Here is a 14,900-nt window from a genome sequence, read left to right as displayed (position 1 = left end):
TCTTTGACCAGCATGTGTGTGCATTTTTTACATAAAGATCTTCTGGAAGGATGTACTAGGACCTGGTAGTGGTGGTTCCTGTGGGGGCTGGGGAGGGACTAGATGGATGGGGCCTGCAGTGTAGGAGAGACATTTTTTTGTATTTCTGAGCCATGTGAATGTGTTATTATTTAGAAATTAAACTTTTAGAAAAAGAAAAAAAGAGAAAGTGAATAATAGTCTGAGAGGGGCCCATGGTGGTGAAGCAGGGCAGGGCTGGGGGTGTTTTCTGCACGGGGCCTGATGTAGTAGATGCTCAGTAAACATTTGTTGACTGAATGGAAGAGTAGTTTTTCCTGATTCGCTGCCCATGTCCCTGGACTGTGGTACTTCCTGGGTCCTACTTGGTATTTGAACTTGAGACCTTTCTTTTGGGCCACCCCTGGGAGATCAAGGCGTGGACACTCATATCTTCCTGCTTCTCTCCTCCAGGCATTTCTGCATCGCATCCGGCAGAACGTGGTGGACTCAGCGGAGAAGGGCCTCACGGAGGACAATGTCAAGGTGTGGACACCTGAGCCGGTCCCTTTGCAGACTGTCCCTGCTGCTGGGTGCCTTGCTTCCTCCCTGAGCGATGCTTAGAGGGTGCTCGGGGGTCTGGGATGCCTGCTAGCAGCTGCTTTTGTCTTCCTGCTGCAGGCTCCCTGCAGCCCCCAGGGCCTTTCAGTTCTGTGAGCAAACTGTGCCTGGTGGGTCAGGAGGACTCAGCCTCAGGCTTCCACTCCCCAACTCAGGACTTTCTCCTTGCTTAATATGACCATCTTGTCTTCTAGCTTCCTTGTGCCAAGCCCCCTGGCTTCCAGCCAGCGGAAAATCCCTTCCCAGGCGCCCCTGGGAGCCTGACACCTCCAGCCCCCGACCTGCACTGGGCATTGAATGTGCAGGCAGGGAGATGAATAATTGGGTCCGGGCTTCGTTTTGGCAGTGGCTCTGGGGAGTTTCGGGAGGACGTCAATAGGCCCTCTGTGTGCACGGTGGAGGCCCCAGTGCTCCCCGGGCCTGGCTTTCTCGTGTGACCTCACTCTCTGGGAAGCTGCCTTCAGTCCTTGGGGCTCCAGGGTCCTGATCCCAGGGGAGAAGGGGAGACAGGGCAGGAGGGGGTCAGAAGTGCGAGCTTGTATAGCACACAAAGGACTTGGTCAAGCAGGACTCCCCACACCGCCCCACCCGCCTGCCCACATGTCTTGATTAATCTGGACAGTGACCTGCACGTTGACAATTCTGAGCTCAGTGTTTTGGGTAAGAAAGCTGAGGCTTAGAGATGGAAAGAGACCTGTTCTGGGTCACTGCATGGCTGGTCCCTGGTAGCACGGGGATCAGAACTTTTCATTCATTCATTCATTCACTCATTCATTCAGCAAGTATTTACTGAACACATACTGTTTGTTTATTTATTTATTTATTTATTTATTTAAATATATTTTATTGATTTTTTACAGAGAGGAAGGGAGAGAGATAGAGAGTTAGAAACATCGATGAGAGAGAAACATCGATCAGCCGCCTCCTGCACATCTCCTACTGGGGATGTGCCCATAACCCAGGTACATGCCCTTGACCAGAATCGAACCCAGGACCTTTCAGTCCGCAGGCCGATGCTCTATCCACCAAGCCAAACTGGTTTCGGCCACATACTGTTTATTACATCTCTTTATTACAATATGTTACAACTTAAAAGTTATTATAATTTCAGATTGCAATTCATTACAGGGTATTTTTTTTTAATTACCTCTTGCCCTGGCTGGTGTGACTCGGTTGGACATTGTCCTGTGTACCAGGAGGTTGCTGATTCAGTTCTCTGTCAGGGCACATGCTCAGGTTGTGGGCTCTATCCCCAGTTGGAGGCGTGCAGGAGGCAGCTGATCAATGATTCTCTCTCATCATTGATGTTTCAATCTCTCTCCCTCTCTCTTCCTCTCTCTCTTAACATCAGTAAAAACTATTCTTTAAAATAGTGATCTTTTTATGAGGTATAACTCATATATAGTAAAGATTGCCATTCTAAATGCGGGCTTCTCTGTGTCCCATCCCAATAATGCCCCCTCCCCAAGGATAACTGCTGATTGGTTAGCATTAATTGATTTTGCCCGTCCTTGAATTTTATATAAAAATGGGCTCTTTCATTATGTCTGGGGCCTTTTGCTCACTGTTATGTCTGTAAGATTTACCCATGTTGTTGACCCACTCTTTTTATTGCTGTGTAGTAGCATGGAATGAATGTACCACAATTTACTCATCCATTCTCCTGTGGTGGATATTTGAGTTATTTCCAGGTTTGGCTATTATGACCATTCGTATTACATCTTTTGGTGGACACAGGCTCTCAGTTCTTTTGGGTGTAAACTCAGGGAGACAGATATTTATTCTGAAGTTTTACAGCCATTCCTTGAAGCAAGGGTAACAGTAGGATCTATCATATGAGTCTTTGACATAAGCAGAGAGATTCAACCATGTGATCTTGACAGATGAGAGAAAGAAAACTAACCACACGATGCAGATGATTCTTCCAGCCCAGCTGTGGGCAAACTACGGCCTGCGGGCCGGATCCGGCCCGTTTGAAATGAATAAAACTAAAAAAAAAAAAGACCGTACCCTTTTATGTAATGACGTTTACTTTGAATTTATATTAGTTCACACAAACACTCCATCCATGCTTTTGTTCCGGCCCTCCGGTCCAGTTTAAGAACCCATTGTGGCCCTCGAGTCAAAAAGTTTGCCCACCCCTGTTCCAGCCACTTCTTGGGATGAGCGTCCCCAGGATGAGGCCGTCCCCCAGGATGAGGCCCTCGTGCTCTCAGACTTGCAGCACCTCAGTCTTCCCTACCCACCCTCAGGCCGTCTCCCTCTGCAGACTCTCTGGTGCATTCTCGGGTCCATGGGATCCACAGGGCTGATCTTCATTCTTTCAGGTCTTGACTTAAATGTCACCTTCTCAGAGTGGCTGTCCCTGGCTTCTGTATTTAAATGTGCTAACTTCCTCTGCCCTGTCCTGGCACTTTCTTCCTGTTTTATTTGTCTCTTATTGCATCTAGAAAACTGTAGTTATTTGTTTGTTGTCTGTCCCCTTTCACTAGAATGTCACCTCCATGGCGGTAGACACTTGTCTGTTCCCTGCTGTATCCCCAGGCCTCTAACAGTGCCTGGCACATGGTAGGTGCTCAGTCAGTACTTGCTGAATGAACAAATGAATAAGAAACCCAAGAAGGAACCGTAAACCAGTAGTAACACTGGTTACCTCGAGCCGCGGTGGGTGGAAAGTGGGGAGATGGTGGGAAAGGGACTCCTCACTGAATTTATAGTACTGTGTTTTTGATTTTTGAATTATGTGAGTGCCTTCTTCAAAATTAAATTGAAAATGCAACTGTTTAAGAAGATTTGACTTTGGGTGGTGGCCATACAATGCAATATACAAATGCTGTATCATAGAATTGTTTACCTGAAACCTATATAATTTTATTAACCAATATCATACCAATACATTTAATTAAAAATGCTTTTGTTTTTTTAAAAAAAGAAACAGAAAAAGCCACTTATGCAGTTTAAAATAACCTAAAGTAAATGAAAGTCTCCCCTGAGTCTCCTTCCCAGAGGCCCTTAAGTTACCAGCACGCGTCCTTGTCCAGGCAGTCCCTGCTCCTGCCAGCATGGAGAGGAGTGACCTTTTTGTGTGTTATTTTACACAAATGGGCCAATACTGGAATTCTGTTTGGCACCCTGATTCCCCCCAATCAACATTATATATCAAGGATCATTCCATGACCCATATCCATAAATCCAGATCTGCAGATTCTTTTTAGAGGCCACATAGTATTTTAGTATGTGGAATGTAGTTAATGGTGACCAGTCCAGTTGATTTAACTATTTGATGAGTCCTCATTAATGAACATTTGGCCTTTCCCCAGTCTTTCGCTACTGCAAATAAGGCTGCAGTATATGTTCGTGGCCATTCACCCAGTTCTCATCCTTGGCACAGTTAACACTTTGGGCTGGACGATTGTTTGCTGTGGGCTGGGGGGAGGGGGGCCTGTCCTATGTATGATAGGATGGTTAGCAGCATCACCTATGAGATGCCAGTAGCATCTTCCCCCACAATTTGTGACAAATGAAAATGTCTCCAGGCATTGGCAAATGCCACTTGGGAGGCAAAATTGTTGCTAATTGGAAATGACTGATTGGAAGGTCAAATTCTGAAATGTAGAAATGCTGGGTGAGAGTGTATGTGAATTTCAAGCTTTATAGATTCATTAGGGGACATAGGCACTCCCATATTGGTTGTGAGAGTTGAAAGAGCATATGTCGAACATGCTTCCCTGTTGTATTTTATTCTGCTACATCATTTTAATGGTGCATTGAAGTACCTTGATTGTTTTTAAAACCAGTCATATGGTTGGCCATACCGGTTGTGGCCATGCTGAAGACTGAGATGAATGTCTAATAAATTCTCTGCATGCTGATGGTGCAGCTCAGTTCTGCTGCTTACCGGGTGTGTGTGTGTGTGACCTTGGCAATCTTAATTATTTTCTCTGAGCCTCTGTTCTTCATCTACAAATTGGGGATAATGATGGTTTCTACCTCATGGAGTCAGAGTGAGGATTAGCTGCCATAAATGCATGTAAAGTTCTTAGCACAGGATTAGGCATTAATCCTGTTGAGTTAATGTTGGCAATCTTTTTTATCATGGTCATTGTTTTTATTAGTGTTATCTGGCTCACTCAGTGTGCGGGTGTCCACGTCACCGCACCCTCGCTTGCTCTGGAGGTTATGCATTTATTTCATGCTTGATTTTGCTCGCCCTCTGTGCCTTGATTGACGCTGTCCTTGGCCTCGCTTTTCCCCACAGATCCTGTTCTCGAACATTGAAGATATCCTGGACGTTCATAAGGATTTCTTGGCTGCCTTGGAGTATTGTTTGCATCCGGAGCCTCAGTCTCAGCACGAACTTGGGAACGTTTTCTTAAGATTCGTGAGTACAATGCCCCAGCCCTGTCGGAGCCTACAGGTTTTGGGAAGTGGGCTTCTCCCCTGATTGAGAAGTAGGGATCATCAGGCCTACATCCTTGGGTTGATGGAAAGACTCAAAGAGATAAAGCAGTGAAGTGTGTAGCATAGAGCAGTGGCTCTCAGTCATGGGTGATTTTGCCTCTGGGGATGTTTGGCTATGTCTAGAGACATTTCTTACTGTTACAGCTTTGGAGCCCAGCTGGTGTGGCTCAGTGGGTGAGCATTGATCTATGAACCAGCTTTGGGGTTGCGGGGGGTTGGGGGGTGGGGGCAGGTGGCTACTGGCTTCTAGTGGGTGGAGGCCAGGGATGCCACCAAACATCCTCTAATGCACAGGACAGCCCCCACGGCAGCATTATTCCACCTCAAATGTGAGCAGTGCCGAGAGTGAGAAACCCTGGTGTAGAATAAGCTCTGGGTCCACATTGGCGCTTACGGAGTCATTGTTGTCATCATCACTAGCTCCCTTCTCTAAAGCAACGGTCGCCAACTGGTGGTCTGTGGACCACAGGTGGTCCTTGAGGTCCGAAAGGCTGGTGACTGCTGGTCTAAAGGATCACGGCTTGGTGGTCAGAGTCTAGGATGACACAGCCTGGTGTAGCTCTGCCCTCGGAGTTATAGCTCAGGGGAAGCCACTGGCTCATGTTGTTGGGAGGGCAGTGCTCCCAGCCAGACTGCCGAGCTGCTTGTCAGCTGTGTTATGCTCAGCGACTTGTTTTACCTTGTTTGTACCTCAGTGTTCTCACTTGTAAAATGGGTAAAAAACTAGAGCTCCCCATGATGTTATTGAGCAGTGGGAGCTAGTGTAAGGAGAGTGTTCAGCACAGCTCCTGGCACACTGTAAATGCTCAATAAATGTTGGATGCGATTGCCCTGGCTGGTGTTTCCAAGTGGTTAGAGCAGCCGTGGGCAAACTACGGCCTGCGGGCCGGATCCGGCCTGTTTGAAATGAATAAAAGTAAAAAAAAAAAAAAGACAGTACTCTTTTATGTAATGATGTTTACTTTGAATTTATATTAGTTCACACAAACACTCCATCCATGCTTTTGTTCCGGCCCTCCGGTCCAGTTTAAGAACCCATTGTGGCCCTCGAGTCAAAAAGTTTGCCCACCCTGGGTTAGAGTGTTGGTTAGAGCACTAAAGGGTCTCCAGTTCATTTCCGGTTAAGGGCATATACCTGGGTTGCAGGTTCAATCCCTGGCTCTGGTCGGGGCATGTGTAGGAGGCAACCAATCAATGCATCTCTTGAACATCAATGTTTCTCTCTCTCTTTCCCCTTCCTTCTTTCTCTCCCTTCCCCTTCACCTCCCTCCCTCCCTTCCACTCTCTCTAAAAAAAAAAAAAAAAAAAAAAAAATTAGTGGAAAAAATATCTTCGGTTGAGGATTAACAAAAAAAATGTTGGATATCTTTCTATTCATTTAATCACCATTCCTTAGTGTTTGAAACAGAATAAACACGAGAACAAGGTAGGGCGCAGGGAAGATGGGCACTAGTGGAGGGTGCTGAGCAGAGCAAAGACGTGATCTGCTTTGGGTGTAGAGGGCCCAGTGGCTGCTGCGAGGGGGAGTGGGCTGTGGAGGTGCAGGGAGAACAGGAAGAGGTCACTATGCCGTCTGAGATGATGGTGCCTGGACAGGGTGGTAGATTGGAGATGGTGAGAAGGGGTGAGTAGGAGTGGATGAGTGAGTTAATGTGAGTGACGCACTTAGATCCAGGCAGGCATTGAGCTGATGCTGCATGAGTGTCAGCCGGGGGCATTATTCCAGCTGGGGCACCAGGGAAGGCTTTCAGGAGGAGGTGGCATTCTTGGGGCTGGCCATGAAGTGATGCCATCTAAGGGTGGAATAGTCCATACTTTAGCCAACGTGGGGGAAGAGGTCCTCAAGGTGCATTATCTGTTTGCCAATAACCCCAGGCCACCCAGGTACCCTGACTTTGGTGCTGGAGCCTCAGAGGTGTGGTGAGCAAGTTTCACTATTCATCACTGAGGGTCTCTGGATCCTGAGTGTCCATTTGAGCTCTCCCCACCTCTCTACAGGATTCCTAACTTGTTCAGGGATGCAGGGGACAGACAGATGGAGGAGAGGGTGGGGAGTTTACTGCCCGGGAGGCAACCTCTTCTCCATACCTTCTTCTTCTGCACTGCCCAGACCCTCCTCATGTAGCCTCATTCAGATTGGGCATTGACGGGGACAGTGCTTCCCATCAGAATCCTGGTGCACCGATGGTGAAGTTCAAGTCTGTGTGTCATTGTGGGCCAGGACCTTCCCTGAACCTTGAGAACCCATCACACATCCTGCCTGGTCCCTCAAGATTGAGTTTTTTTAGAGGTCGGTGCCTGACCTTGCCTCCTGGCTCTGCTGCTTCCCAGCTCTGTGATGCTGGGAGAATGACCTCACCTGGCCGTGCCTCAGTTTCCTCATCTGTAAGGCGGAGGTAGTGAAACCCACCTTGTAGGGTGGTTGAGAGAATTAATGAAAGTAGCAGCACCTGGCATATTAACCAGTGCTCAGCGTATGTTTGCTTATTTGCACTATGTACATATTTGCTCACGGGACCCAGCACTCTGGCATCTCCCAGCGTTGCCTGGGGCACTTGGTGATTTATTAGACTCTGCCAGGCCCTGCCAGTTCCTGGGACCTCACTCTCGCCACTGCAGTCACACTGGCTTCCTCGCTCTTCTGGAACACAGGGAGCCCGTGCCTGTTGAGTGTGTTGTTCCCTCCGCCTGGGCCGGTTCCCTCAGGCGTCCCTGCGACTTTGTCCCTTCCTGCCTTGAAATCTTCACGGAAATGCCCTCTTCTCTGTGAGCTCTTTCATGCCCACTCTGTTCAGAATTGTCATGCTCCTTCTAGCCCCCCCGCCCCCACACACACTTATTCTTGTCAGTGGTCCTTATCACCCTCTGATACATGGGATATTTTGCTGCTTTTTGTTCCTTGTCTGTTCCCCCTGGAATATCCGCAACACGAGGGTAGGGACTTTGTCATGTCCACGGCTCTGTCCTGGCATCAAGAATAGCAGGGGACAGACAGCTTACTCAACAGGCAAGCAACCTGAGAGAAAGGTTAAATCCAAGGTCATGCCTATATAGATGGACGAAGTGGGATCTGAACCCTCCTAATGGCAAAGCCAGACTTCATTGATTCATACTAGTACACCGTTTGTAATTTCTGCTATATCAGGGTACCCTTGATATTATTATTTGTTTTATCATTTAAGAAATAGATTTACTTGAAAAAAAAAAACACCCCACCTTAAATAGACATTTAAAAAGGGAAATTTGCATCATCATTGGAAATGGAAAATGATTGCTAAAAATAGAAGGTAACCTTAAAGAGGAATGCAATAGAAACCAAACTGAGTTACCACATTCTGTCTAGAAACTCCCCCACCTGGGGTTCTGAGCCTGAGGCCTGCCCGGTTAGATCAAAGGGAAGATAAACCCTGTTGGATGGTGTTTGAGTCATATCACACCAAGCTGAGATAACTGGAACAATTGAAAAAGGAGTCAGCTTTCTCCGGTGTGATTCAGTGTTTTTAAGTTAGAACCATCATTTTAATTGGAAATGTCACCCCCGCTTTCCCCTGCCCTCATGGAGGAGCACGCTGACTACTTTTCCTAAGCAGCCGCTGCTGTGGGCTGGGCTTCTGGAAGCTGGAGATTTGCGCACAGGTTGTTGGAAGCAGCTGAAAAGGAGGTTGCGCACTCCCCACCGGGAGGAACTCTGCTTCAGGTCTCCTGGAATTGCAGCAATGGGGTGGGCCTTTGCACCCCGCGGTGCCCAGTCCCTGGACATGGGCTGTCCCAGGAGTGTGTGTAAAGCCTCAGGCCCATGGGTGCCTCTGTCCTGATGGGGCCCACGTGGCCCACCACAGTGTCCACCACAACCCCAGGGCAGTGTCTCCAGGCCAGCCTCATATCCAGGCTTGTTCGCTCCCTGCTGAGGCGGCATCCGGTGCTGAGGTTGTAGTTGGGCACAGAGCTCTGTGGACAGGCTCCAGGAGAGGGAGGGCAGCACTAGACCCAGCAAGGGTCCTGGCTGACACACCAGCCCACTGGTGGGCGCCACCCCCTCTGTGGACAGTGGGAGAATCCCTCACCCCCTCACCCTCGACTCAACCACTGCTACTGACGTGATCACAGACTAGACCTGAATGAACGTTCTCTTGGTGCGGGGCCCTGTTCTTAGTGCTTTGAGTATATGAATTCATGAAAACTCCCTAACCACTTTAAACAGTGGGTACTGTTATTATACCCACTTTACAGGTGAGGAAACTGAGGCCCAAAGAGGTTAAGTCATTGTGCAACCTTACACAGCCAGGAAGTGGAGCCAGGATTTGAGTCTGTGTAGTTTGACTCCAGGATTTGTGTTTTTTTCACCATCTTACGTGATAAAGTCTCCTGAATACGTACTATGCACCTATTGTGCCAGGCACGGTACTAGGCCCTGAGGATGCTGCCCTGAATAAGACAGATCTTGCTCCCTGCTGCTATGAGGCTCACAGTGTAGAGAAACAGAGGGTGAGGGAGTTAACAGAGGCGTCATTTCAGATGGTGACGTGGGCTGTGAAGATGATAAATGCAGGTGTGAGAATGAGTGACTTTACTCAAGGTTGACATTGGGAGGTTGGGGACTGGTGGCTGGATTTAGCAAGTTAAAACATCCAGGGCTGCTGAGTAAATGTGGATTTCAGGTGAATGACAAATCAATTTTTCGTATGTCTCATGCAGTATTTGTGACATACTTATACTTAAAAGTTAGTTACTCATCTGAAATACTGAAATGAGAACTCAACTGGGTGCCTATGATTTATCTGGGAACCCTGGTCAGGGTGGGCCTCTGTGAGGTGGTGAGATAGGATGATCTGGGGAAGGGCAGGGTCCTTGGGGTGGGAGCAGGGAGACAATGGTGGCCGGAGCAGAGGAGCGATGGAGGGAGTCTGGGATGTCATGGGGGCCAGCGCCTGTGGGAATTTTATTCAGAGTTTTTACAGGGAAGTAGTGTGGTCTGAGTTACAGTTGAGCCTCCTCTCCCTGCAGCTGTGTGGATAGGGTGGGGAGTCCCTTGCAAAAGTGAGACTGGGATCTCATGCTCCCCTCCCCACTGCAGGAGATGTCCCATAGTTCACTCCTTCCTTGTGCTGAGTCCCAGTCATTCAGGGTGTGAAGTGAGGGGCTCAGAGCAGAGGGTCTCCCTGGAGCCAGTGTCACCCCCCAGGTACTGAGGACGGCAACCACCACCTCTGACAGTCCTTGAGTCCTCTCTGGGGGCGTGGACCCTCTCCCCAAGTTGTCAGCTGACAGCTGGCCCCTTCTCCTCCTTCACAGCCCAAATCCACAGCCATGTGTTCCCTACCCACCACATCTGTGTGTGCACAACTGTTTGTTTCTTCCTGGAAAAACAATCAAAGCCTCTGTGGGGGCCCTAGGAGGAAATTGAACACTTGGGTTCTTAGCTGTCAAAAGCAGCATTTCCAGATTTGCAGGGTCTCCGGCCCGAGACACAGCTGGGTTTGGGCTCAATGAAAGGACACGGGAGTGATGGACCTGGGGTTGGTTCTGAAGAGGGGTGTTGTCATTTCCGAAATTTAACTTCTCCAAGCCTCAAGCCTTGGTCCCTTCAGCCCTTTTCACGGGCTGAAGGAGAGGATGACATTGCAGAGTGTCTGAGAAGGGGCTCAGGGGACCAGGAATGACACAGCTGTGGTGATCTTATCACTTACTCCCTCTCCTGCATCTGTGGCAGACATCGCTAATCAATCAGGACATTCTACCTCAGTGCTCCCTGGGGCACCAGTGCTCTTCTCCCGGTGTTCCAGCCAGCAGTACCTATTAATTGCTGTTGGCATGTGACAATAAACAGATTTGACTCTGCTTTCTAGCCCAACCCCTTCGCGTACTGATGGAGATGGACAGGGAGACCCTGGCACTCACTAGGCTTGGGCCCATTCTGTCGTTTTCTTGCCCTTTTCAGAGTGTGCCTGTATCAGCACTGTATTTACTGCAAGTGACAAAAGTAAGAACTCAGGTAGGCGTCAACACAAAAAGACTGCGTGGCTCATATAAATGAAATGTTCAGGAGTGTGCCGGCTTCAGGCATAGCTGGATCCAGGACCCACCTCTGATGTTTGAAGGACTTGGTCTGTCTCTAGGCTCTGCTTTCCTCTGTATTGGCTTCATTCTTGAGGGGTAGGGGGGAAGGGAGTGGATGCCTCACAGGGTGGCAGAGGTGCCCTCAGTGTTTCAGGCTGGCACTGACAGCTCAGCAGCCACAGCTCAAAGACAGCCTCTCTTCACATTGATTCTAGCATGAGTCCTTGAGGGCTGGCATTGGCCCAGCTTTGCTTGGCCTGGCCTGAGTGACATGCTCGCCTGTGGTGCCTGGGAGTGGAGTGGGGTCAGTGGGCTCCGAGTGTAGAGGAGGTTCCTCAGGGGAAGAATTGGGGGCTGTGACCAGAACAGAATGGATGCTGGGTGAGTAAAACAACAGATGTTCCAACGAAGAGCCGGGGCAGTGGTTGTGGTGGGCCCAGGTCTTCTGGAAAGAGCCTGGGGGTGGGTTGAGGGCTGTCAGGCCGCTCTCAGTTCCTCCTTCTGCTTTCTTGCTTTTATTCATCAAATAGTCACGATGCCTTCACTCTGCTGGGGACTTCAGTCCCCACTGGCACCACAGCAGTGACCTCGGCAAGCCCTGCCCCTGTGGAGCTCACATTGCAGGGAGTGGATGGGGGAGGTGGGCAGTGCCTGAATGAGGAGTAAGACTCCGGGGCTGGAGGCCCACCATAATTCTTAAAGTCTGCCTGGTGGCTTCCCCTGCTGGCCTTCTCCAGACCTATGAGTCGACTCAGCTCCCTCTGTCTTCACTCTGCTTGTGTCTTTTTTTTTTTTTGCCATCAAACCTACCCATCTGCTGCTCCACTCTGTCATAGACGGACTCACCAATGCGATAATGAATTTGCTGACACCATAACGACGGTAATAGTAGCCACAGCATCAATAACAGCAATAACAATGGCTAACATGTAACGAGCACTTACTAGGCGCGATTTTAAGCCCTTGCTATGAATTCACCTGATAATTCTTACAACAACCTCATGACGGGGAGGTCATTATTGTCTATAATTTATAGACAGGAACACAGAGGCTCTGAAACATTACGTGCCTTGTCCAAGGCCACAGACTCAGGCTGCGAACCTGGGTGGTCTGGCTGTAAAACCTGCACTTAACAACGTGCAAGGTTGATGTTGGTAGTGATCATGGGGGCTTCCAGTATCTTACCTCTGAACAATACTAAAAGTAGGGTCTGCAGACCCAGGAAAGCCCCGGCCCTTGGCTGCAGAGCAGTTTTTTTTCCTAAAGCTCCTTAAATAGGGTTGGGATCTCCTGCTCTCATGCATGTGTCTGCATTCAGGGCCCAGCCCTTCCTGTAAAGCCCTACAGGCCCCAGACACAGGCCGATTCCTGTCATCTACAACAAGCAAAGTCCTCTCCCTCTTCTCTGCAGCCCCCTCACCATGGCCTGTCTGCAGCCGAGGCCCTGGTTCCAGATGTGTCTGGCAGCCTCCCTCACATCTTTTTATTTGTGCCTGAGTGAACTCCTGCAGTCCAGACTTTTTTACCCATCCCCACTGTCCTTGATTGGAGACAAGTGGAATTAGAATGAAGGTCTCCTTGGGCAGTGTGGGGGTGCTGGGGTCCCCTCTTCTCCCTTCCTGCCCTTGTACGTATGAGTGTGTCAGGGTCTGGGTGGGTTGCAGACACAGGGTGAGGCGTTGTAGTTGGTGACTCAGTGCGTGTTTCTCTGTGCTCACTGTATTGGTGGTGTTGTTTGGAGCATGTAGCTTGTGTATTATGATGCTTCAGGTCGTTTGGTGGTTCTTTGGAGTCTGTATTAGGGTTTTTTGTCCCTGACATGTGTACACTTTGGATAATTGTGGCATTGTTCATTTTGGCATTTCCTCCTATTAATTCACTTTTATTGATTGGGTTTGTGTTTGTGGCTAGTACTTTTAGAGTGTTTTGAAATGTTGTAAGTGTTCATTATATACCAGGCTCTGTTCTCCTTGTTTTATATACACTGTTATTTAATTTTCCAATAGCCCAGGTAGAAGGGGTAGTGGTGGGGTGTCTGTTATTATGTTCATTTTACAGATGAGGGAATTGAGGCATAAGTAGGTGAAGCAGCTGCCCCAAGGTCACCCACTACTTAGGAAGCTTGGAGCTGGGTTTCTAACCCAGATGGTCTGGTTCTATAGTCACTGTGCACTTCATTATGCTGCAGTGCCCCTTGGAGCTTTGTCCGTGGGTCTGTGGCTCGAGATTTGTACCCATAGTTTTTACTTCCCATCCCCATCCCCATCCCCATCCCCACCCCCATCCCCACCCCCATCCCCATCCCCATCCCCATCCCCACCCCCATCCCCATCCCCATCCCCATCCCATGCTGTGTGACCTTGAGCTGGAAGTTGGCATGGATATTAAGAGAGAGAGAATCCTGGTTCTGCCCCTTCACTAGGTGGGGTGGGTATAATACAGTAATTGTCATGCCAGGTTATTGTGAGGGTTTAATGAGGTTACCCTCATTCATGTCCGACATACTCAGCCACACTCGTGCTGGCCATCAGCTCTGGTTGTGAGCACTTTGCTGCTCAGGCCGTCGGCTCAGATGGTGCACACAGAGCCCCCGGGGTGCACTGGGTGTGTTGGGGCAGCTGATTGATTCTGAAACCCATTCTCTCTCCTCTTTGGTTTCCTCTTTCCTGCAGCCACCCATCAGCAGGATGACTGGGGGCTTGTTTAGAGACAAGATGAGCTGCTTGTTTTGCAGAACCACCCCTTCCTTCCTTTGCTGCTTGGGGTCTTCTGCCCATCCCCCAGCCCAAGGTGGAGGCCCTTCACCCTCCCTGCCCAGTGGCCTTACCCAGGACATCCTTGTTGGGGTTTGGCCAGTTGGGAGGCAGTGTTCTGTGAGATTTTTGGAACCTAGAATGCTTGGTGGAGAGCTTCCTGCTAAGAAGGCTCCAGTCCTTTCAACTTCCGGAAGCCTTGACTGATGGTTACAGATCTGATGACCCACGGGTGACCTCTAGGCTGGAAAGACTCCAACTTTGGATTTAGGGGCATCTGGAGGTCAATAGAACTATCCCCCTGTCTCAGGAATGCCACTGCTCTGTGGCAGTGACCAGAGATCTTGTTCCCTCAAATTCTGGAGCCAGTCTTGACTCTTCTAGTTCATATATACAGGGCGTAGCACATAGTAGGTGTGCAGAGTTTATTCAATTAGCAAGTATTCATTGAGGGCCTACTGTGTGCCAAGTATTCATTGAGGGCCTACTGTGTGCCAGGATCTGAGGATACTTCATTGAACAAGACAGAGATATTCACTGCCTTCAGGAAACTGACTGCCAAGTGGGAAGACAACAGATAAACAAATAATCTGGATAATCCAGATTGTGAGAGCCCTATAAAGAAAATGACAGGTGTGTCAGCGATAGAAAATGCCTGAGTGGCTTCTTTAGCTAGGGTAGCCCAGGTGTCATTTGAGGAGGTGGGAGTCTGGAATGGTGGGAAGTAGCCAGGCCTCCAGGTAGAGTATTCCAGGTGGAGAGAATGGCAAGTGCAAAGGCCCCGACGTAGAAAGGCATGGCAGGTTTAAGGAGTAGCTAGAGGGCCAGCGAAGTGAGGTCACAGGAAGGCAGGGTCACTTATCTGATCCTTGAAGGTCTTAATAAAGTGTTGTATTTCATTCCTAGTGTAATAGACCACCATTGGTGTGACACAGTCTGACATTTGTTTTAATTGTAAAATTGCACATTTATTGAGCCCTTACTCCATGGTGAACCCTCACATTTTTAATT

At 49.0% G+C, this 14,900-nt stretch overlaps 1 protein-coding gene across 6 annotated transcripts in view; it reads left to right on the top strand.

The window, feature by feature from the left end:
• PREX1 (phosphatidylinositol-3,4,5-trisphosphate dependent Rac exchange factor 1) overlaps positions 1 to 14,900 on the top strand; it is a 178,135-nt gene that overhangs the window by 76,580 nt on the left and 86,655 nt on the right. For all 6 annotated transcript variants that reach the window (XM_036321000.1, XM_036321002.1, XM_036320999.1 and 3 more), the window contains exons 2-3: positions 472 to 543; positions 4,877 to 4,999. In XM_036321000.1, coding sequence (XP_036176893.1) covers positions 472 to 543; positions 4,877 to 4,999 — 195 coding nt within the window. The remainder of the gene's footprint in view (positions 1 to 471; positions 544 to 4,876; positions 5,000 to 14,900) is intronic.

Source organism: Myotis myotis, unplaced genomic scaffold (assembly GCF_014108235.1).
Source record: "Myotis myotis isolate mMyoMyo1 unplaced genomic scaffold, mMyoMyo1.p scaffold_m19_p_9, whole genome shotgun sequence".
Lineage (NCBI taxonomy): Eukaryota > Metazoa > Chordata > Mammalia > Chiroptera > Vespertilionidae > Myotis > Myotis myotis.
The sequence above is the reverse complement of the archived record's forward strand: the minus strand, read 5'-3'. Positions and strand labels throughout refer to the sequence as shown.